At 39.3% G+C, this 25,356-nt stretch overlaps 1 protein-coding gene across 9 annotated transcripts in view; it reads right to left on the bottom strand.

Annotated features, from left to right (window-relative positions):
* SNAP91 (synaptosome associated protein 91) overlaps positions 1 to 25,356 on the bottom strand; it is a 123,475-nt gene that overhangs the window by 21,407 nt on the left and 76,712 nt on the right. For 4 of the 9 annotated variants that reach the window (XM_059701064.1, XM_059701063.1, XM_059701062.1 and 1 more), the window contains exons 13-23: positions 24,798 to 24,916; positions 17,754 to 17,768; positions 17,439 to 17,606; positions 11,730 to 11,837; positions 10,824 to 11,090; positions 10,516 to 10,593; positions 10,280 to 10,351; positions 9,777 to 9,860; positions 8,476 to 8,559; positions 2,027 to 2,161; positions 180 to 329 (exon numbers count right to left, since the gene is read on the bottom strand). In XM_059701064.1, coding sequence (XP_059557047.1) covers positions 180 to 329; positions 2,027 to 2,161; positions 8,476 to 8,559; positions 9,777 to 9,860; positions 10,280 to 10,351; positions 10,516 to 10,593; positions 10,824 to 11,090; positions 11,730 to 11,837; positions 17,439 to 17,606; positions 17,754 to 17,768; positions 24,798 to 24,916 — 1,280 coding nt within the window. The remainder of the gene's footprint in view (positions 1 to 179; positions 330 to 2,026; positions 2,162 to 8,475; positions 8,560 to 9,776; positions 9,861 to 10,279; positions 10,352 to 10,515; positions 10,594 to 10,823; positions 11,091 to 11,729; positions 11,838 to 17,438; positions 17,607 to 17,753; positions 17,769 to 24,797; positions 24,917 to 25,356) is intronic. The other 5 variants (XM_059701067.1, XM_059701069.1, XM_059701068.1 and 2 more) reach the window with 5 other exon arrangements.

Genomic DNA, 25,356 nt, shown 5'->3' with positions numbered 1-25,356 from the left:
GCTTGCAAGACTACGGTATAGAGACTGCTTACCTTCCAAGGAGCTGTACTGGGTAAAGCACGAAGAATTTCTGCCCACTCCTTAATACACTCACCCACAAATGAATCCAGAAACAACACATAGGAAAAGACAGGGGGAAAATCACACATGATTCAGTTAAATAAAACTATATGACTCACTGCCTACTAAGCTGGCAAGAGACGAGTCAAGATCGCTCCCAAGAGGTTTGCTTGCTGCCACTGCAGGACTAGGAGGTACCATCGAGATGGGTGCAGGCTGCCCAGTTGGTGCCATGGTTGGCATCAGAAGGTCACCTAGACCATCAAACACTGGAAATCAAATAGACCAGGTTCAGAATAATTGAAAAAAATAGATCATATGGAAAATTAAAGGGAAAACTGTCTTAAAAAAACAACTATGGAAACAAGTGAATATACAATCTTATAAAAGAAGGCTTGTAATTCACACTTATCATGACCATAACACCAAAAAGAACATCTCTACATAAGTGTACTCATAAAGTATGGAAATACTAATGAGCATGAACAAAGATGGAAAACAATCTGTGTAACGTACAGGAAAGAGCACAGACTTTGGAGTCAGAATTGAACTCAAACTCAGCTGCACGCCACACTAGCTGTATGTCTTTGAGAAAGTTTCTGTCTGAGCTTTAATTTCCTCATCTGTAAGTGGGAAAAGTACCACTACTACTACTACATGGCTTTGTTGTAAAGATTAAATTAGATAATACATGTCATGTCTTCATTATAACATTTGCTGTACACAGGCACTCAATAATTGGTAGCCATGGTTACTCATTAAAAGCTATCACTAAAACATGTTTTATTCAAAATGGTAGTGATTTAGCAAAGCCTAACTGGTTTACTCTAAAGTTCTACAATGCTTACTTTTTTTAAAAAAAAAGTCTTTGTTAACACTATTACATAAACAACTTAAAACAATTCTTAAATGAAAAAAGAAGGCCAAATCTCTTATTTCCCTATGAAATCAGTGTCAAAATAAAACCTGATATAATGGTCAATACCTATTAATAAGTATCTGAAAAACAGTTGACCATATTTTAGAAGTAAGAATTTTAATTTTTTTCTCCAGTGTAGCACTCACTTTTGGTTCTAACTTTAAGGGAATATTTAAAGTAAACACTATTTCAGTACTAGGAACCATGCCATTATTCATGGTTCCTGATTACCATGTAACTAATTACTACTTGTCTAGTTCCTAGAACACAAGAAGACCATTTAAAATGCAGATTCATGGGATTTGCATAAGTTATTGCTAATATCCATGTCAAAGATTTTGTGGTTGTTAATTTTTATTAAAAAACTATGCATATTTACCATACATACTACTATACAATGATTCTAAATTAAAAAAAGAACAGCATTCAACTAGGCACTGGCAATGGAAGCAACCAAATTGTCAGGCAGGGCATATATTTAGGGTGTTTCTGAAACACATTTAATTGCCAAAAACTCACCAATTGAAAATTTGTAGTAAGGACCCAGCATGGGAAGAGTAGAATGGAAGAGAATACAAACAAAATGACAGCAGGATGAAAGGTTAAAGGCAGGCAAAGAATACTATTTGTGTCTCAACTTCAAAAAACCAAGAACTATGCAAGCTTCAGAGGGTGTAAGCAACAGCAGGGGGAGTGTCCACACATTCAGATACTGTACAAAGATTTAGTACAGAGTACTTGTTTTCCTTTAACCATCTCTAAACCGTGTGCATGTAAGCTCATGCAATAGATGGTGTGCGTGTTAAGTTAGACTTCTGCAAAGAAATTAAAAACAGAAACACAGAAAGGAATTAAAAGTTATTCTTAAAGCCACCAAAATGTACTAAAAATATTCACGTAAGTTACTGGATTTATTTATTGAACAGTTTTTAAAATAAGGTCATCACTCAGTATTGCGTAGACATTTCCTGATTATCATACTAACCTTAGGCGGTTTATTTTATAATCAGAACAAATTAAAAGAATGTTTGAAAACCACTGTCTCACCTGATGGATCAAAGGAGCTGCTGCTAGAAGTTGAAGGCGTTGTTCCAAAAGCTGCCTCAAAATTGGGCTGTAGCAGGTTATTCTGGGCTGGAGTCACTGGTGATGGAGAAGGGGCCATGAAGGAACCCCCAAATCCTAGGAAAGAGCAGTTCCAGAAAAATATAAGCAGAAACAACTAACCACGGGTAAAGGCCATAAAAACAGAGTCAGAAAAAGTTACAGAAGACAGAAGGGAATTGAATGCATGTAGATGCGAGAAGTCAATGACACCTGGGAAGTTATAGGTTATTATAAGTTTTTCAAGTATGTGGACACCTATCATGTATTAATGAGAGATTTAAGTAAACTGGAAACAAGATAGCACACAAGAATATATACCTTTGTTAAGAGAACCCGCGGCAACCAAATCTACGAATACAGTAGAGCACATAAAGCTAAGAGGGTCTCACCCAAGTTAAAATTCAGATAATTATTTTCATTATATTTAAACTTTGATTCTTCAAATCACAATACCAGGTAGTTAGAAAACGCTTAGTTGTACACATTGAACCAGTATGATAATAAAATAAAATCAGAAAAATATGTGTGCATTCTTTCTGCCACCAAATCCTTTTTAATATCTTTCGCATGTTCTGGTCCCCTTGCTGCTACTGCCAAGTGAAGGCTCGCCCAACACAGCTCTCAGGTTTCATAAAGTCGCCCAGTGGGGCTTCTCATTTGGACTTCCTTCAGTCCAGTCTCTGTAGTGCAGCCTGAGTGATTTTTCTGAGTGGAAAATGTTGATAAAGTTACTTGCCTAAAATCCTTCCCTGGATTCGCATAACTTTCAGATTCAGAGTGCAGAGTCCTTTGCATAGCAATCAAGCTCTTCTGGCTCTGGTTCCCTCTCCATCTCTGCAAACTCGGTTGCTGCTTATTGTATCATCATAGTGAGTCAGATGCCTGCGCTGGGAGGGATTCCTTGCCTTATACTGTTATCAGCCACAACTACCCCCACCCCACCCACCCCAAGTACATATGTGCTCCACCCAAACCCCATCATAATTCTTTATTCTCACCCCCAGACCCCCCCACCCACCCCAGGGATGATCTTTTGATGTCAAGAACTGTGTCTTCTTTTCTCACCTTTTCTACTAATAGTCAGACAATGCCTGAAACCCTGTATTAATGTTTATGGAGTGAAGGAAACTTCCTATATAATAAAAGGGTAATATGCAAATTGACCCTAACAGCAGAACAATTGGGAATGACTGGCCACTATGACACACACTGACCAGCAGGGGGCAGACGCTCAATGCAGGAGCTGCCCCCTGGTGGTGAGTGTGCTCCCACAGGGGGAGCTCTGCTCAGCCACAAGCTAGGCTGCCAGCTGCTAGCACAGGAGTGGTGGCGGGAGCCTCTCCCGCCTCCTCAGCAGCGCTAAGGATGTCAGACTGCAGCTTAGGCCTGCTCCCCGCTGGCAAGTGGACATCCCCTGAGGGCTCCCGGGCTGCCAGAGGAATGTCTGACTGCCAGCTTAGGCCCAATCCCCCGAGGAGTGGGCCTAAGCCAGCAGGTGGACATCCCCCAAGGGGTCCCAGACTGCAGGAGGGCACAGGCTGGGCTGAGGGACCCCCCCAAGTGCACAAATTTTTGTGCACTGGGCCTCTAGTCTGAATATAAAAGGTGAGGAGAAATCAGACTATTATAAAGTAAGGAAACTTCAAATTACATATTTATCCCTTGACTACTAGAAGCAAATCATTTCTCTCCACCCCCAGACAAAAGCAGAAGCAGAGCTCATCTGTATAAAAATATGCAACTTGTGAAGTGATTCTTAGTAAGAGCTGAGATGATGTTCTATTATCAAAGAATTTATTACTACCAGTTTTTTTTATACTCAGTTTGGGTATATATATTCCTTTCTAATCTAGCCATATCTGCTCTTCTTCAGAAACTGCTTATGAAAAAAACATCAGGAATGCTAAAAAAATATCCTTAAGCTTGCATTCCATAAAACCAATTTATAAGTTTGAAAATGGCTCCCATTGAAATTCTTTGGTTACTATTTTCTAAAGCAGACAATAATGTTCAAGTCATGTTGCTCCTGGAAATTGATATGGATTTGGGTTTAAGCTTTCCTTGCATATGTATAAAAAAATGTAATTTGCAAAGTTGTTACCTATTCGAAGGTGGTTTTTAAAGTTCACTTTAAGTGATTTTAGTATTTGAGTGACATAAGCATCATGGAACTTTCCTAACTGAAGAAAAGACATTCTTTAAATTTTTAAGAACTAATATCAGTCTGAAGCAAAGATAGACCAACAGTAATTATTTTTTGTGGGTGTGACCATTTTGGTTTTAAGGAGGTAGGCTGTGTTAATGCTAACTTTTTGGAAACATCCCACACCTCAAAGTTGGAATATGGCTGTGCTTATTAGGCAATTATTCTATGAGGTGCTTCTTCTTGTTACAGGTGAGTGTGGAGACAATTGTAGTTGATGCTCAGCTTCTTAAAACTTGGCCAAGAAAAGACAACATATCCTAGAATCACATCATATTAGTGTTGGGAAGGGCCTTAGCATCATCTGATTCAATCCTATCTTTCCATGACTGGAAGAAATGGTGCAAGAGAAGTTAACACACCTACCCAAGATTAAGTAATAGAAGGAGAAAAATGTATGCTTTGACACAGGGCTCATCTGCTTAGTACTGCGAAACTTCATAATATAAGTAGATTTTCTCCATAGGTAAATAAGTAACACTATTCAACAACAACAACAAAAAGTAACAGTGCCTTCTCTAAGACATTAAAGGGTAAAACCAATTGGCGTAAGGCTCACCAAGTGCCAGGCACTGTTCTATGCATTTATTAGGTTGAACCACATGAATTTCCTCTATTGGACCATTTTGGTCCTACAACAGCAACAATTTTATGTTGTTCAACCTAAAACATACTTTAGCTAATTTAATCCTAACACCAACCCCATGAAGTTCCACAGATGAGGGAACTGAGGCTAGAGAGGTTAAGTAATTTGCCCAAGGTCAATGATGGCAAATGCAGAGCCAGGATTCCACACAGGAATCTTCCAGATACTTGTTCATTGTCATACTACACAGCCTCTTTCCCACAGTCAGGAGTAATGCCAGACTTGTACCTTCCTATAGGTTTAAAAATTTGACAAAGATCTAGGAAGATGACTGTCTCCATTATACTCAGTTGTTATGAAGTAGGTGCCCTCACAAACCTAGCCTAATTAAAAAGGCATAAAGTGACATAAAATAATCAACTGATTATCTTAAAGGAAAATCAATTGCTATACTCTTAAGAGCTAAACAAGAAAATTATAGACATTAGTAAGAAGTTTGGGGAACTCTTTCTATTAAGTGAAAAGTTTTAGGGTCCAGGAATAGAAGCAAATAATAAACTGAAACCACTAATCTTTCTTTCAATATGGTTATAAATTACATTAAGAAGAAAAGTATTCTATGGAATTGAAAATAAGTTAGTAATCAGTAGGCTTCTGAATGTCTTGCAGGCATATTTGAACTTTCCTACACTATAACTGGATTGCTCAACCATCTACAAAAATCACTGCCTTCTATCACAGATGATTAGTCTTACAAATGTATCTTTCTCAAAGGGAACAGCCTATGCACTTAGTGAAGGTTTATTAATGCAGACATATCAAAACCCATCATATTATTGAGTCGAGTGAAAATTTAAAACTATTGGTAGTGAAACACACTCTCACACATAGTCTCCTTACCCATATGTGCTCCATTATGTTAAAGATGGTATCATTTCAATTATTCCCAGTGGTACAACCAGTTCTCAACATATTCCATTTATGAAGATCAATCTGAGCTAGTCAATATTGCTAAGAATAATAGCCTGAGACATTTTGTCTGACACTTTCAGGCTGTTTTCCAGCCCCACACAGGATGAAAGTATTGGCCCTCTGTAGACCTTCCTTCCCATTTAGTGAAAATTGTTAAGTTATCAATTCAACACTGAACATTTTATATTTTAAATCCATTCAAGGACTTCTATGACTCTGCTAAAAAAGTAATTTGTGTCTTGTGATTAGCAGACAGTGTAAAACTACAAAGAGCCTCATAAGGCTGTTTCATATCTTCCCCGCCTTTGGAATTAAAGATAGGATGTGACACATTCCTTTATTAGCACAGACTTATGGTGCAGTCACCTCAGAATTGTGTCTGTTAGGGAAGAATATGGTTTTCCTGCTCTATGTCAACCTCAGAAGTTAGGCATATCCTTCAACACACCTAATCTCCCTTAATAATGCATTTTTATACCCATCATCCAGGAATCTGTCTGTATCTTTCAAATCTCTATATTTTCAGCTGGTATATATTGAGAGAAGTTTGCCAGCTGTATTCTTCACTGTGTAAAATATTAACCTTTATTTGCTATAAATTTAACTCTCAAGTTTCCAGCCAGACTCTGAGATATGCATAATATCGGCCTAGTACCAGTAATCTCAATGACTTGGAGAGAATACCCAGAGAGAAAGAAGGACTTCCTGCAATTCTGCAAAAAGCCAGAACATTTGATTTTATTCATACCATTTCAATCTTAATTACAACTTCAAAGCAAAAATTTATAATCACTAATCTCATTAAAAAACTGACAAGGTCATTTCCCCTCAAAAGGCATTTAAAATGATGCTGTTTCTGCAGCCTGTTAAAATCTCATTGCTACAGCATAGTTTGTGCTAACTAAAAACATATTCTTCCATTTACAGCCTGTTAAATATCTGAATTAAGTGTACTGGTTTAGCTAGAGCTTAAAGTTACTGTGACCAATTTGAAGCTGCTATGAAGAGTATCTGGACCAGGAGAAAAGTCAGATAAGCTAGTATTTCCCCCCCCCCCCCACCAAGCAACCAGTTGAGGTTTGTGTTAAATTCACAGCCTCTTGTCATATCTGCCATTTTCCAAGTCCACAGTGGAATCCTGAATCTTCGTCATTTAGAAAAATACCAGCTGGCAGTCACTGGTATGAAGTGGATTTGGCAAATAGGAATGTCCTGTTTGCAGGAAAGGATGGCAAAGACATAAAAGAATGCCATTGCCCCTGGGAAAGATTGTTAAATATCCAGTTTGCCTCACTGATGGAAGGGAAGGTCAAGAGTGGGGCTGTAATAACCCATGCAGCCTCTTGAGTAAGCATTTGCCGTCACGTCAAATGTCCTACAACTCCGAAGGCTGATGAGGCCATTACTCACTACTCACCCAAGAATGAATGTTCCCTGGTAGATCTGGTGTTAGCATTGCTATTACACTCTAAAACGAGAGCCAGTCACCCTATCAAAGGCTACATGGCTAGCAGAGAATTTAAGCTGAGAGGCTCTGGACATGGTGGCTTCCCTGTGCTTATGGGACCTACATTCTCACCAGCTCCTCACCGACATTATGACCAAATGCATCCTTTCTGGTGACTGGGGAGCGACAGAGGAGGGTGCATCTAGGTATCTGAGTCCTCTGCGATGCTGTGCTTCCTCTATGCACCCTTCTAAGTTAAGTCAGAGCGAGGTAAAACAGCAGTGTCCTGTGAGTTGATAACCAGAACCCAAAACTCACTTTTGTGGCCTTGTAACTGGCAAGTGCTTTGCCTGTAAAAATCATAATTTCCAGGTCTGGCTATCATTATATAGCACACTTCGCCTTGCCTCCAAGAAAGACAAAGTTGGCTTTTACTGTCTTTGAGTCCTTGAAATGTTTCCTTTTAGTCTATCTATCGCATCCTAGCAATGAGCAATAATTCTAGGCATCTTGTACTAATCTATTCCACACCACAGTCCTGTTGAACTGGGATTACTCCAGGGATTTACAGATTTAAAAAATGATCTGCTTGTAAAAAGGTAGCAGCAGCTTCAACCCAATGGTGAAAATCTAAGAGTTTCTCCTAGTGTGATTCATATATTATAGAATCAATGATCAAACATAAGCATATTTTAAAAATATTTTTTATTGATTTTAGAAAGGACTGAAGAGAAGGAGAGGGTGAGGGAGAGGGAGAGAGACATTGATTTGTTGTTCCACTTATTTATGCACTCATTGGTTGATTTTTGTATGTGCCCTGACTGGGGATGGAACCCACAACCTTGGCCTATTTGGATGATGCTCTGACCAACTGAGCTATCCAGCCAGGGCTTAAAACATAAGCATATTAGCTCTAAAGTAAACCAAAAAAAATGTGCTAACTAAAAGTAAGGCAGATTAGAAGCATCCATGGAGCCACAGTGGTGGCTTGTATACAAATGTGATTTTAAGACTAATTTCATAAAATTCTGGGCAATAACCTTCAATTATATAATGTCTTGTTTTTCAACTTCACGTCTCAAAGAAAACATACACCTTAAAATTTATATAATAGCTGTTACTTATAAAAATATATCCAAACTTAACTTCCACAAAATACCATTTTATTTTAATTTAATTACCAGCTAGTAGGTCTGCCGATGCTGATGAACTAGAAGCAGCCTGAGGTGCAGGTTGGGGTTCAGAAGCACTAGTTCCAAATGCATCTACCCATTATCCATTATGCAGCAAAAAAGTAAAAGAGTGTAAATGGTAAGTACAGTGAGTAATTTAAGTGTTTTGCAGATAAATGCATACATATGGAGCTTTGTACGGTGAGCTAGTCGCCTATGGATATGTGAAATGACAGAGTGAATTGAATTATGCTCTGATAACTTTATTCTCTCAAAACAAAAGAGTGCTATAATAGTTAAGAATTAACGCCTTTGTAAGAGTAAGATAACTTTTTAAAGGATAAAACTTTTGGACTAAATCCTGTCATTTATCAAAATAAGATCAAAGTGTTAAGAATTTTGTCCAAAGGTAATAAAACTTTCTCATTTATAACTCTATTAAACTTAATTTTTTTAAACAATTCAAGCAGCAGCAACAGCCCTCTTATACTCTCATATGTCAAGGTTTCATGTATATTTGCCACAATTTTTGAGCCTCTGAATGTCAGAAACTGTGACATCTTTGCACCCCTTGTGTACCCTACCCATCATGGCACACAGAGTACTTAGTGTGGGTTTAACTTGCTAACGATAATATTTTAGCCAGCAGATACACACTTATGGATTTTCATGAAGAAATCACTTCTATCCTGCATTTTTTTCCCTTGTACATTTACTGCTAACAGAAGACTTTAAATAAATCATCCAAAGGAGTAATTCAGGAGTTAATTCAGCACATTTTCCTGCCTTTAAATAACAAATACAGGAAGAGGAAAATACATTTAAATCAGTGAGATACCTCCCAATTCTTTGGAAGGATTTTAAAACATCAAACTCAACATAAATAAACTCTACAAAATAATGTATGACATCTAGAGCTTATATGTTCAGTTTTGACCGGCTTGTTTGTTTTCAATTCTGAATTTAGTTCATTTTTATATTGCCTTTAAGAACTTAGAAATGTTGCTTTAGCCAACAGATCAGGATCGCCAGGGAAGAACAGTAGAAAGAAATTCAAATGAGCTGATTCTACATAAGGATGAACGAAAAGTTAAAAACAATCATCTGGAGTTGTTAGGCCATGCACGGAAAATTATGAACTGATGAGGATGAAGATGATGCAAAGAAATGGCAAAGATCTTAAAAACTGGAGTTTACATTCAAGAGATGGAAATGACTTCACATGGTTAAAAAAAATGAAAGGGAGGATCTATAAACTATTATGAAGAAAAAATAAGACTGTTAAGTGTTGAAGGAGGAGAGATACGCACCCCCGAAAAGGTCTATCACACCTGAAGAATCCACCTTTGCTGGAGAGGCAGTGGTTGCAGGAGCCGGTGATGCAAATGTATCCACTGCAGTGAAGCACACAACAGGAAACATCGCAGGTCACCCAAAGGAAAATGAAACCGTGAGCCTTGACAAACGGCTCCTTGAGATTTCACGTTTAACAGCAGGCGGTACAATGCAGACAGTCTTGACAGTTACGGGAAAGCAAACGGATCTAAAAATACACACTTTCCCGAAGAAAATAAAATTGGACATCTTGAGGTCAGAGGTTTCAGTGTGAAAAAAAAATAAGTTTTGTCTTTTCATTGCGTTAGATTTGAAATATTAACCTTCCTCAGTTGGTGACGGGCCAAAGAACGAGATTTTAAAAAGTGATGTTTTTTGATTAAGAGGACCCAAGACAAACTGCACGCTTTCATATTGCCCTCTCCACACGTGACCCCCACAGGACATCTGAAGGCTTGATGTGGGCAAAAGGACTCACCCGATAAGAGGTCAGCGGTGAGAGAGCTCTCAGGCACAGGAGAGGCCCCTTGTGGTGGAGAGGAGAAAGCATCTTCCGAAAGGGAAACAAACCAAAACCAAGCAGAAGTGAGTAGAAAGCTGAAATCAAAGCCAAACATCTAGCAAATGCATTCACACAGGCGAGTACAAAGAGCTTAGTCACCAACACGTTTGGGAAAACTAACGCAAGAGAGGGGTGGGTGGCTTTGGCTTTACCTGTACCGAACAGGTCTATGCTAGGAGCAGCATCCGGCTTGGGCGCTGCAGCGACTTCAGGAGCAGACTCAAATAAATCTAAGACCAAGAACACACACGCCTTTACTCAGCTGGATGCCTGAAACAGCATCACTTTCCAGTTCTGACTTAGGCGTCTGGGGAATTCTGACAAAAGCAGCACATGGTTTCTAGAGAACCATTCAGTTACCAAGTGTGCATGCAGTGATAGCTGTGGATGCAGTATATCGCAAGTACCAGCATTCACTCCACCAGATGTAATGAGTTCAATGACAAGAACAAAAAATTACCACCAAAGATATCTAGAGCAGGAGGAGCGGTGGTGGTGGTGGCGGTGGCGGCGGTGGTGGCGGCGGCGGCGGTGGCGGCGGCAGCCGCGGTGGTGGCAGCAGTGGCCGCTGCAATGGCGGGAGCAGGAGAAGGAGCAGTGGCAGGAACCGGAGGGGCTGTGCTAGCTGTAGGGGTAACTACAGGAACACTGGTCTCAGGTGGCTTCATTGCAAAGAGGTCCAGCTCGGGTGCCGCCTCTGCACTACCTTCGGATGGGGCAAAGGGGTCTTTTGGAAAGGAAAGTGGAGACACATACAGCATCAGTTACGGAAAGAGACGCGAGACTGGCATCATAACTACGGTAAGAGACACCTGACATGGATATTTACCCACTAGCTAGGCATTCATTAGGCTGCTTGCACTAAACTACTGCCCTATTAGCAGGGGTCAGTGATTAGGATGCTTTTCTAAAGAAAAAAAAAAAAAGAAAATTTAGCAGTTACCGCAAGTTAAGAAACCAAAACATGTCAAGGTACTTGTAAGATTAGCCTACAGTCTAGCATCAGAGATTGTTATTCTTCAAATCCTCACGTAATCCAATAGCTTTGAAAATACATTAAAACATGCCTATATATTTGAACTCTGTGTTACGGAAGAGTCGCAATATAGCATTAGAGAATAAAAAAACATTAAGAGGGCATACTTGCACTGATAAAAATTGTCAATCTTGAGAAATTGTCAATTTTGATAAGTATGCACTTCGTTGTCTTAATGTTTTAAGTGCCAGCATTACTTAGTCAGCTACGATGAATGACACTTTTGACTCAGGAGAAAGTAAAATTAGAAACACATATGGCCCCATCTAACTACGGCAGTTCCACACTAGGACAGAAAAACAGCAGACGGGCTCGTGACTTGAAACCCACCATTTCCTGAACATGCATCGAGTGCCGCGGCTACGGGGGTGGGGGTGGCTGCGGCGGCGGCCCCTTCGGATGCGGCCGGGGCCTCCCCGGGAGAAGCTGCAAAGGCATCTCGGGTGCAGTTTTTAAAACAGCAGAAATTAAAGGAATAAAGAGAGAAGAAATATAGTAAAAGAACCACGTTAAATTGCGAAGAAGGCTCCCTTATACAACATGAATTTCTTAAAACGCATTTTTACGGCCCATGCACTGTTGGTGGTCACAAAACAACTCTTTGCGCCCCTTCGTGTTAGTTACATGCAAGTGGTACAGTGTCGATACTGTGAGGCCTATGAGGACCCAAAAGGTAACAGGATTCTCATTGTATAAGGGCTCTGAGAAGCATGTTTTATGTATCACTGGAAATTAATGGATGTGAAAATTAAAACAAAAATAACTTCATTATGTAATTTAAGACATTAAACGTTGATGTCCAGGTGCTAACTTATTCACTACATCACTGTGAGGTCTTTAGTGGTTCCTAGCAACATGGATGTCTTCTTTAATGCCAATAAATTGAAATATACAACGGTAATGTAAAACAGTTCTAGTTTAAATTTTTTTTTACAGTCTAGTGCAGGAGAAATTATATTGTTAATACAAAAGGTTTACAAAGTATTCATAAAAGGTAGGTCTTCATAAGCCTTGAAAAGCATTTTCAGGTACGACCGAGGACTTCTTTTAAAGAAATAACGAGATAATAAAATTAGGGGAAGACACCATAATGCCTTTATTTTTACTTAAATTTATTGTTGTTTTCAAATATTGTACTGCTCTAGTTATTTGGAAAATGATCTCCTTTCACTAGGTTAAAAATATAGTTTCATGTTTTAAGAATATGTGTTCTTACTATTTAGAGTTAGAAAAATCCATTAAAATACAGGCAGACCCAGTTTATAAATGCCCAATTTATAAAATGTTGATGGTTCCCAATATGTGTTGCTTTTTCCCCCCCCAACAGATGATGTTAATTATAGAAATAAAATCCTGGGGTTTTTGAAGAGCTTCTATGGTTCCAAAGTACAAAGGAATGAACCATCGTAAGTTGCCTAGAAGAAACTGCTGGAGAGTGGGCACCAACACCCACGTAGAACCTGTTACTTACAGGCTAGCCTTCCCATCTTAAAACACTGCCTTCCCCATCTACCAGAGTTCCCCAGAACACTGCTTCTGGCCACGAAAAGGGGTTTGTCAGTTACACGTGGGAAACACTGCACAGTATACCCCCTTTCTCAGAGATTTGTGTAGTGTATTAGGCTATAGGAAATCCTATAGTCAAGGCCCTTGTTTCTGTTTATCCCAGCACGTTCCAAAATGATCTGACTGCGAAACACATTAGCCATCTCTTGAGGCTCAGCATGAAATTAAGTACTCTAACGAACATTAAATTAGAGACTCACTTGGCTTAAGAGGTCCTTTACAAAAACACAAATATCCCTAGAAGGGACAACGGGACAATCAGTTCTTCATATCTTCTAGATTTATGGGATCTGATTGCTTCACTCAGCTACACTGAGGTCAGAGAGGGAGAGGCCAAGTAATAATACTGGAGTATGAAAACTACATGAGGAGATAGGGCACACCTTCTTCTCCAGGTGCCATGGTAAGGATACTATAATAGAGAACTTAGAGCAACATGAAACCCTAAGACGGGGCAGAAGAGCATAAGAAAAGTCTAAGAGGACATTGGAAGGGCTGAAAACATTATGTCATGAGTCAGGTCTATTTTCTTTCTTTTTTTTCCTATAAAACTTGGAACTCAGGCTAATAAAGTGGGAATAGTAGAAACCATAGTAGCAGTCACTATTCAGTGATATTTATGTGCCAGTCACTGTGTAAATATTTCATGTGCATCATTAAATTTAATTCCTAGGTATCTTGTGAAATAGGTTCTACTATCTCCACCTTGTAGATAAGAGAATGGAAGTTTGGAGGCTCAGTGACTGAACCAAGGTCACACAGCCAGCAAATGACGGAGTCAGGATTTGGCCATGAACTGTCTGACTGAGGTGTGTGTCTAACCACTATGCAACACTGTTATGAGCTATGCCGCATCCCACTATATACAATTTCCTCCTGTAAAATGGAATAAACAGCAGTTATATCAGTGTGAGGGGCCAAATAAATATCCACTGTGTGACTTGCTGGCCTCTTTAATGATCACTTATGTGTAAGTAGGTGAAACCCACATTGATAGCTCTATCCACAGGAGAGTAATGTTTTTTTGGTTGGTTTTCCTGTCAGCAAGACATCTCCTCTTAATGCTTCTCCTATTTGGTAAAACTTAATATTATAAACTTAACTCACTCCCATCAAAGCTTCTCTTAAAGACTGGAGCCCAGCCACTCCAGCCCTGCCTGTTCAGTCTTCCCAGCCCAAGAAAAGGAGATACAATGAGGAAGACTGCCCAGCCACTGTCTGACTGTAGCCACAATGGAACCCTGGGCAAGAACTGTCCAGCTGAGCCCAGTCGGCCCCAGCACTGTGAGAGATGATAACATTTCAACATTGTTTGTTTTCTTAAACTTCTTTTAATGCCTAGCTCTCTTTCATTATCAATGGCAACATTATTCTTCCAGTATCAAAAACTAAAGCGATTTCCAATGCAGTTCGCTTTCCCATGTTACCTATTGGCAGTTTACGTCTAATTCTGCCAAGCCTTACCCAGCATGCTCCTCACTGACACGGCTGTAGCTAGTCTTTTTTTTCCTTTTAGCAATCTAGGAAGCATTTTCTCTCAAGCTTCTTGTAACTACCTTCCAAAATATGTCCAACAGCTGTCGTTTTCCCCATCCTGAACTACTCTCCCCATCTTCTCTCGCCACATAAGCCATCTTTAAATCACATGATCCTTCTCAACAGCCCTAGAGTCACCATTCCAGTTCCTCTCAGCTCCTAAGGCCAGCTTGTTAACCAACACGCACCAAATCAAGGCAGCCTGTGTGGTAAGTTCCTTGGGTTTCAAGCCACTGGTTTTATGCTCACAGACTACCAAGCCTCATGAAGGCTTGTTCATAACTTGATACAGGTGATTGACAGGGTACCCTGGTGCTTGTGCAGAGGAATTAGCATCACTATGGCATTCTAGTGCTTAGGAAACCATGTTATTACAAACTAATGTGGTGTTAGTGAGGTCTTCATAAATAAAAAGTAGAATATTTTTAAGAATGTTATCTTTTAGTTTTATCAATATCTTTTAAGTTTTACTGAAATTTTTAAACAGAGCCTTCCAGTGCTATTATGCATGACCACAGAAAGAAGATTTTTATTTAAGTTTATTTTTTTAAAAAAGTAAAACATTTAGTAAAACTGTTTCTGAGAAACTTGTTTAATAACTTCTACTGAGATGACTAAAATATTATGTGGGTATAATCTGAATGTTTAAAAATAATAGACATTTCCTACTTTTCAAGTGAAATAAAATACATAGAAAATCTGATGCTTTAATATTTCATATCCAAGAAATTAAACAATTGGCCATTTTTTCAGAAGTTAAAATTCTTTAAGCTTATTTCTAAAGAAATCTACTTAATACTGCTATGCATGCTACATAAAATCTCAAAATGGCATGTTTTAAGGTTGTGTAGACCAAATAACTGGTGTCTAATATTCAAAAGTTCTACCACTTGCCCATTTTAGAGACACATGATTTTTTTAAAAATGGCCAGATATCGTGGCCAGAGACTCTCATTTAAGTTTTTATTTAAAATCCCATCTCTAAATGATTCCTTATGAATCAATGAAGAATATGAAATAAATTAAGGAATATCACTGAAAACTGCAAAAGAGTGACACACATAGACTCCTGACACATAAAGCATAGAGATTTTATAGCTGTGAGAGGCCAGTTTTATTAACTATACAGATCAGTAAAAATAACTGATGAGATGTACGCACCTGTACTCAACCTCTAGCCAGGTGACTAGAAAGAACAAAGGTGAAATCAAGGGAGAGCCCCATTCTTTGGCATTAATTTATATGATTTTCTGTATTACTAGTCATTTACTTATTGTACTAGTCCTTTAAATTTGTATTTTAGGGTAGAAATAATGGCATTATAAAAGTATTTTCAAACATACATATTTCTCTGCCTGACAAATGTAGTTAAAGCAGAAGAAATGACCAACACAAACAGCATAATGACACAAAGATTATTTCAAAGAAATATCTTTAGCTCTATTATTCTAGAGAGCCATGAGAGAAGCAAGATGGAATTGATTTCTTAGAGGCAATTAGCTCCTTACACATAGCCTGAAAAACAAAAATCTAAAACGCTAAAGGCACTAAATGCTTAAGCACTAAATTGTTGTCCATCCATCCCTAGTCTCATTGAAGTTTTTCTGTTAACATGAGCCTATGAGAAACTGCCATACCCAACATCAATAATAGGGGCAGGGAAAAGGGCGGCGTGAAAAAGTTTATTTTATATGTGTAAGCTAACACAAATTTTTGGTCTCCAAATTTATACAGGCATAACTGAAAAACTTTCTCTAGTGGATGATGCTTTAAAATACACTATTCAAGAGTCTGCAAACCCTTCCCTCCTCCTTTTAAAAAACAGGTTTCTCCTGTAGGAATGGTAGTGCAAATTCCTTTCCTGAAACAGTGACAACGTTGCTGTCTCCTGGAGTGCTCCTTGTCTTAGACAATGTTGGCAGACCTCAGAGACCGGGGTCCGGCATGGAGAACAATGGTATGTGACAGCGTGTCAGAGTAAGTGCCAGGGGAGGATCTGAATGCACCAGAGCCTGCCAAAAGTCTCCTGCCCTCCCCATCATTTGCTTCCTCCAATGTCTTTACCATATTCTCAAAATGCCCTGGGAAAGATGTTATATTATAATGAAGAAACACAAAACTATGATGAATATAACACTACCCGACTTGTACAATTGATAGGAGCACCTTTCCAGGTCTGGACATTAGCACCACGCAGATGGGAATACCTAAACAAACTGCCTTCAGATGGCTCACCAGGTCCAGGCAGATGATCCTGGCAGAGTCTAGGATATATGACCCACGCCCATAGCTCTAAATCAACTCTGTGTCAGAATTTACATTTGCATATTTTCAATCCTTTCAAAGTCTCACCTAAACCTGTTTTTAATCTATGTCAAGAGCTCATTCAAATGATCTCTCAAAGTCCCAGAGCCAAAGATGGTCCAAGTTTTTGCTTAGATAGAATATGCTTAAAGTTGCAAAACTGGGCATATCCCCAAACTCTCTTCAGAGTCCTCCAAATCTAAACTCTCTTAGATGATTTTTTTGTCCTAAATCTTAAGAAATAACTTAGGCCAGGATTTCTCCTACCATATTCCCCCAATGTTTTTTTCTCCCTGCTAGTGTGAATCTGGCCTACCATCTCTACTGAACATGCACAAAATTAAAAGTATTAGATCTGGTACCACTTTTGCATAGATACTGCAGGGCAGAAACACATATGGGACAAGAGTTCTAGTGATAATTTCCACTTTGAGAAACAGAAAGTCAACCTCTGCTCTAAAACCACTGAAATTGAATAAAGATAAAGTTGATAAATTTAGCTAAGGTAAACAGACATGAATAAACATTAAAAAAATATTTAAGCACTCTGACATGCTGTTGAATAATGTACGGACTTTTACACCTCAGCAATCCTGGAAAGAAAATGAAGGAACAGTGATGTGACTAACTAACCTCCGAAGAGATCCACTTCAGCAGTGACTGCAGTAACAGTTGTAGTAGTTGAGGCAGAAGCTGAAGCAGTTGCAATTTCAGCAGCTGTAGTAGGAGGGGTGGGTTCTGATGCAAATGGATCTGAAATCTGTGCTTCAGAGGGAGCAGAGGAAAGTGTAGCCAGAGAGTCTACGTTGCACCAGAGATGGAGAACAGGTGGAAGGGAAGAAAAGGAGAGGACGAAAAATACACCAGGTTCCAAAAGATCAAAATGAAGGCAGTTAGCAAGATCCAGAAGCCTCTCAAAACAGAAGTTTAAAATAAAGCTTTACTCACCCTCTCCCAAAAGGTCTATCGATGTCCGTTATGTGTCAGCATATGAAGAAATAAGAGATAAAGCTGAAATATTCAACCACACCAGTGTCCAAGCAGGGTGAGGCACTAACTGAAGAAATTCTAGCTTTCTGGACCATTTGTAATAAAAAACATAAATGTACAGTCAGCCCTCTGTATCTGTGCATTCTATATCCTTGGTTCAACCAATCGTGAATCCAAAATATTTGGGGGGGAAATGTTACATTGTGCTGATGTGTACTATGTAGTTTCACCTACGATCGTTACATCTCTACCATCTCTACTGAACATGTACAGACTTTTTTCTTGTCGTTATTCCCTAAACAATATAGTAAACAACTATTTACATAGCATTTACATTACATTAGGGATTATTACTAATCTAGAGGTGGCTTAAAGAGGATGTGTGTTATATGCAAATACTCGCCAATTTATATAAAGGTCTTGAGCATCTGCAGATTTTGGTATCCGAGGGGGTCCTGTAACCAAAGCCTTGTGGATACTGAGAGATGACTCTATTACCTCTTATCATTATGGAACTTTTGAGCTGGAGGGGTACTTTAGTGAATTTCTAGATCAAGTTTCCAACTTCATAGATGGAAAAACTGAGAGCAAGGGAGGTCAAGACACTTACCTAAGTCAGGTCTAAACAATTTTGAAAAACTCTATTTTTTACCAGATTTACCATTTCATCTACTTTGATTGATTTCCATATACTATAAATGTCCATTCTGATGAAATTATAGCTAACAGAACTTTACTGATCTTCTTTATTTGATCGTAGGTGAAACTACTAAAGTCTGGAATACCAGAGAATAAATTGGCGCTTTATAAAAGCTGTAGTTTGATTGTAGAATGTATAAATCAGTCAAATAAATAAATGCAAGTTTAGGGGTTAGAAAAAGAAATGCCAACCTAAACCTTTTTCTGCTCATAGGTTTCATATTATCAGATATTTTTCAATTCAATATAATCTTTATATGTATAAACCTTAGCTTAAAATACAGCATTTCATTGGGAGGTTTATACTTTCTGTGTTCAACAGTGGGATTATAGCTGGCATCCTGAATAAGAAGCCTAAAAGGAATTATTCTTTACTATACTATGGCTCCATGTCAAACACTGGATTGTTCAATGGCATTTTTCTATTCTCAGTCACATGAAACACTTCATATTTAAATTCATGAATGTCCCTATAAATTTACTTTTATGATAAATTTTTTTTATCAGAATTCATTAAAAAGGTTTTTCCCCCAGAGCTTTAAAAACAATGTAAGAACCTGTAACCCCAAAGTTCTAGAGGATATTTAAAAAAACTGAGAAACATAAATTTGACATTAAAATAATCACATTCATTTAACGACGCATTTTGCAAACCCAATGAATATTATGTAAAGCACTCTACAGATACACTGAGATAATCAGACTCTTCCTAACCAAATCCCATATATTTCATAACAATTTTAGAAAATTATAGCACGTGGAGTTGACATTAGAAACCCTCTTAAAATTTTAGAATGTATAGTTAATAAATAGCATGCAAAAAGGACCTACACTGAGTGGCCAGATTATTATGACTGGCCAGATTATTATGACCACCCCATCAGTACAATGAAGTGAATTAGTTATACAAAAAATAATAATAATAAAACCTTGAGAGTATTTGCTTAGGAAAATAGTCAGTATTTTTGGAAGTGTCAATGAAGTACTGATGGGGTGGTCATAATAATCTGGCCACTCAGTGTATGTTGGATTGGGGCTAGAGTATATTCTGCTGTTAGGTGGCCAGGTCCACATCCCAAGAAACAGAAGTTTCTTCTAATAATTTCTTATACCAACAGTACCTGGCCCAATACAAGTGTTACTCCACAGTCACACTTCCTAAAAATATTTTAGGATGACCAAAGTGGGTCATCAGAAGCCATAGACTTGGCTTCTCTCTTTTCCTGGCATTGGTGGGACTCTCCCTCGCCCTGCCCTTATCAACATGGATATTTCAAGCTTCAATGAGACTTAGCAGAAGAATGAAGAGCCACGTGACAGCACAGTTTCCAGACCTATGATGGGTTTGAGCAACTGATTTCATACATTTGTTAAGAAGGAGAAGACTTATTCAGCTGGAGGAAGATGATGAAACTTCCAGCACTGATAAAATGGAAGATGAAAAGTAAAATTTTCTAAGAAAATGTATGAGGTAATTAAGCATATTGTTGAATAATTGGTGATGAAATTTTTTTCCATTCCTGGAAACCACAGGTTTTAGTTTCCAAACTCTTAATTTTCTAGATAAAATAAAATTTATGCTACTTATATCTTGTTTTATGCAAAATTTTCTCTCCTATAAAAGGAAGTCTCTGTTTTAGGATAATAGGAACAGTTTTAAAGATTCTCAAAACTACTACTAGTTGTAAAAAAATTTATCTATCCAAAAAAGCTACAATAGCAGAGTTGTTCCACTAGCAAATAGTATATAATCAGAGGGTTTTTTAAAATAATAGAAATCGCTAGAAAATATTCACTGTAACCAAGGAAACAGACCTACAACTAAATTAACAAGGAAATCTATATTCTGCAGTGAGCTGTAGCTAAACTTTTAGCTTATAATAAAGATTAAATGTGGTCATATATTCAAGTGCTTACCCATATCTGTTACAAAAATGCTTGATAATGATAGTTATAGCTAACATTTAGGTTAAATTATAATTTTCATTAATGACTTGTGATTGTCAAAGCTTATAATCTTTCTCTGTGTGTACATCTGTCTAAATGTATGTGTATGAAAATAGCCTAAAGATATGCTCCCCAGATTTAATTAACAAGAAAATGGTAATATGGGTCATAAAAACTGCTTCTACCATAGCTAATATTCCATATGGAACTCATTAAAGTCATATGATCACATAATACTGATAAGCTTTCAAATACATGTTGATAATTTTTATTAGGTCCATTAATTCAAATTAAAACCCTAGCAGTAATTCCATGTTTCTCAAAAAGCAGAAATCTACATCAAGCATTTATAATCTATACTAATAAAAGGGTAATATGCTAATTAGGGTGGATGTCTTCCGGAAGTCCATCCGGACAAAGCTACAGTGGCGGCGAGGCCCGGGGCTCAGGCAGCCATCAGTCGGACATCCCCTGAGGGCTCCCAGACTGTGAGAGGGTGTAGGCCGGGCTGAGGGACCCCCCCCTCTAGTGCATGAATTTTCATGTACCAGGCCTCTAGTAAGAAATAATCTGTTTCCCCACTTCTAAGATACACAGAAATATAACATACATAACTCACTTGTTTGTGCTGAGAGATGAATTTATTACAAGAAAAAAACACTCTCCCTATTATGGAGCCAAAAGTAGGAGTTTTAAAAATGCTCTGCATTCTTTCCAGTGAAATATGTTCATTATTAGCCCACAGGATGCCAAATCTTATAAGCATTATTTAAATTAAATTTACCAAAATATGAATTTGCTAAAATTTGGTTGCTTTACACCAACAGGAAAAAAATAATATCCCCTAAAATGGCAATACAGTGGGGCCTTGACTTACGAGTTTAATTCGTTCTGAGACCAAGCTCATTAAGGAGCTCGTTAACTCAAATTACTCTATCAACTCAATGCAAAAAATCAGCCGAGAGACAGCTGGTATCTCAAAAAACTCGTTAGTCGGGACACTCGTAAGTCAAGGCCCCACTGTACTTATAAACACCTGAAGTAGTGATGGTCGTTGGAAAATGAAATCCTCTTACTGTGTTATGGTCAGATAAGAATATCCAGATAGGTCTAAATAGTTTTTTAAAGTTTGTATTTTACTGTCTAGTTAAACAAAATTAAAATGTGCTTCAATAATAGAATCAGCCTAATCTTATCAAACAAGACTGAGAAAGTGATTTTTTTTTAGTCACATAAGCCAAAATGTATTTGTTACAATATAGCATCATCTTCAACCATCACTGGGTATCTATAGAATGAATGCAAACTGAAGGTGGGTGACTATGATTTCTCAACTTCATATTACACTACTTCAATTTCTTAAGGCTTATAATTTTTATTATTTTGCTTAGGAAATTTATTTATTAGCATTTTTCTCCCCAGCTGACTTTTCCACTGAAGCTGTAGGTATTTTGTTGAGACAGAAGACTTATGCTGTCTAACCATCAAAAAGTGACCAGCAGGCCCTAAGGCAAGGCTTCCGCTCGCCTAGAAAGTGCTCTGCACTAATTATTGAAAAGTGCTCCCTCGGGGCCAGCAGCTTAGAAAAACACAGCTTTCTCTCAAGGATGAGCAAGGCTCACAGCTTCGCTGGCAGAACTCAGGCAAGATATCAGCCCCACTCCGGAGTCTAACATATCCTGCATGTCCAGGTCAGACAGCCCAGGTTGAAACCACATGACTAGACCTACTGATACCTCAGTGTTTGTCACCAAGAGTTATTATTTCTAACACGTAAAGACTGAAATGTGTTGTAATAAAATTGGTTATTATAAATTACTAGGGGCCCGGTGCACGAAATTCGTGCACTGGGTGTGTGTGTGGGAGAGTGTCCCTCAGCCCAGCCTGCCCCCTCTCACATACTGGGAGCCCTCAGGCATTGACCCCCATCACCCTCCAATCACAGGATCGGCCCCTTGCCCAGGCCTGACGCCTCCACCAGAGGTGTCAGGCTTGGACAGGGGACCCCCATCTCCCCCTGATCACTGGCTCTGGCCCCCGCCCAGGCCTGAGGCCTCTGGCCCAGGAATCATGCCTGGGCAGGGGACCCCCATCTCCCTCTGATGGCTTGCTCCACCCCCCGCCCAAGCCTGACGCCTCTGACCCAGGCTTCAGGCCTAGGCAAGGGGACCATCATATCCCCCCAATCCTTGGCTCAGCCCCCCACCCAGGCCTGATGCCTCGGCTAGAGGAGTTGACCCTCATCACCCTCCGATCACCAATCACCGGATCGGCCCCTTGACCAGGCCTGAGGCCTCCGGCAGAGGTGTCAGGCCTGGGCAGGGGACCCCCAGCTCCCCGCGGTTGCAGGTTCCACCCCTGCCCAGGCCTAATGCCTCTGGCTGAGGTGTCCGGCCCAGGCAGTGGGGACCCACAGCTGCAGCGGCCCCGCGATCGTGGGCTCCACTTTAGGCCCAGGCAAGGGACCCCTAGCTCCCGGGACTGCCAGCTTCGACCGTGCCCAGCTCCAATCGCTGGCTCCACCCCTACTTCCTGCTATCACTGGCCAGGGCGGCAAAGGCGCCTGATTCTCCAATCATGGCTGGGGGGCAGGGCAAAGGCGGCCCCAGGGCCGCCTTTGCCCTGCCCCCCAGCTCTTAGCTCCCCCCTGGGTTTCTGATCACTGTCAGTGGCAGGGGGCTTTTTCCTGCTTTCCCTTTCACCTCCCTGCATTGTGCCTACATGTGCAAATTAACCGCCATCTTGTTGGCAGTTAACTGTCAATCTTAGTTGGCAGTTAACTGCCAATCATAGTTGGCAGTTAATTTGCATATAGCCCTGATTAGCCAATGAAAAGGGTATCGTCGTACGCCAATTACCATTTTTCTCTTTTATTAGTGTAGATTCTCCACAATATTATGGGTCTTAGCAAAAACTCCTTGGAGATGAATATGAATTAAAATGTCATATTGAAATGGAAAAAGATTTCACCTACGTTTTTCTTTGTGTGTGTGTGTGTGTGTGTGTGTGTGTGTGTGTGTGTGTGTGTGTTATTTTATTTTTTTTTAACTTTTGGCACCCAAATAATTTTTTAGAGTGTCAATGTAAGAAATGTCCAAACTTGTAAAGAATTTTATAAGAGCTTGTTTGAGTTTATTTGAGCTACCTGATACATGCCAAGAAGTAAGATCTCAAATGCTCCCAAGCCTGGTAGCTTTGTAGTTCTCTTTATACATTTGGAATTAAGAAGGGGACATAAGGAAGATACGTGAAGGCAGGGAAATCGAAATGATTGTATTATAGGATAGTTGACAAGATTATGTGCTCCCTTGAGAGTGGTTATGCCTCTAAAAAAGAGGATTAATCTGGCATTTCAAAGGTGTGGTAAACTACATGCGCAAGAACAATGGAAAGGGCTGACTTAAAGCAAAGGTATACCTTTCACTAAAGAAGACATAGGCCTGGAGCATGGCTACTCTCCATGAACCCCCAGTTAGGAGTTTATGAATCACCTATGCTGTTACTTTGGGTCACTGATTTATTACAGAGCCTCTCCGTCTCTGGTGTGCCAGGTTCCTGGCTCTCCTGTTGCAGGAGGTGCATTACCCTGTGCCCACACAGTGGACGAATGGACTTCAATTAGCGTGAATGCTGAACTGGACCTGGCTGCAACATGGAACAGAAGATCTTGACACTGGCCCTCCTTTTGGCTCTACTGGACCCCCAGCTGCTCCTCTTTCAGGACTGGGTTAAGGGGCATGGGGCTTTGCAACCTGAGAAATGTAACTCCATGTAAATAAAGCCTTTTTACCATATCTTGTTGACCCGTGCAAATCTTAGAAAATTCATTTTCTAAAGATCTCGCAAGAATCCCGCTCCTGCGAGAAATTGAGTTTGATTCTCCAGTGACAAAGCTATCCCAGATTTTAACTGCATTTAAGTCAAATACAATGTGAATAAAATCAATTCCCGTAAGGAATCCATGAAGGAAGGCTCTCCCTGAGAAAACCAAATTAGAAATGCTGTCTTTGCATAATCTCATAAATTTTCAGGAATACCCAGACTTCTAAAGTCTGAATCTCTAGAAAACAAGACTAAATATAATTAGAATTTTAGAACAACAAAGGAAAGTACTGCCTTTGTTCTAACTTTTAAAATAAAAACTATATGACTATTTGAACATTTTAACTGTATTGTGGGTACTTTTCCTGTCTCTCTCTCTCTCTCAACATATATTTCTATCAATAGATGCCATTCTGAACATTTTCTCTCCAAGTTTCTAGCACCATTTGGACCCTCAGAAGGTAAGCATAAGAGTTATAGCCTGAGTAAAAGCAACTAGATAGAGAGATGGCGTGACTGTCTGGTTTCACTTACCTCCCCACGCAGTGGCTCCTCCAGAAGGTGGTGCTGGTGCTGGTGCCGCGGCTGCTGCCGCCCCTCCAGAGGAAAAGTCTGGCTGGAGGTCCAGGAGATCGCTCGACGGTTTAGAAGTGCTGAATGGAAAATATAATTTTAAAGTCAGACTTTGAAATTGTATAATATAAAGGTGTTTTAATAAAGTCAGACTTTGAAATTTCATAATGTAAAGGTATTTATAATGTAAAGGTATCTTCTAAAAACATCATAGATTTTGTATATTTTAAATCAAATAAAAGAATAATATTTTGGAAAGTATAGCGTATGTTCTTCTACACCAAGGGTTGGCAAATGAGATTTGTAAAGGGCTAGATGCTAAGTATTTCAAGCTTGTGGGCTAGATGATCTCTATCGCTGCTTGACTCTGCCACTGTAAAAGTGAAATAAGACATAGATGACACATGAACAAGTAAGTGTGCCTTTGTTCCAGTAAAACTTTATTTACAAAAAACAGTCAGCGGGATATATTTGACTCCTGGGGCCATAGTTTGCCAACTCTTGCTCTATAGACAACAAC

This window comes from Myotis daubentonii, chromosome 6, assembly GCF_963259705.1.
Source record: "Myotis daubentonii chromosome 6, mMyoDau2.1, whole genome shotgun sequence".
NCBI lineage: Eukaryota > Metazoa > Chordata > Mammalia > Chiroptera > Vespertilionidae > Myotis > Myotis daubentonii.
The sequence above is the reverse complement of the archived record's forward strand: the minus strand, read 5'-3'. Positions and strand labels throughout refer to the sequence as shown.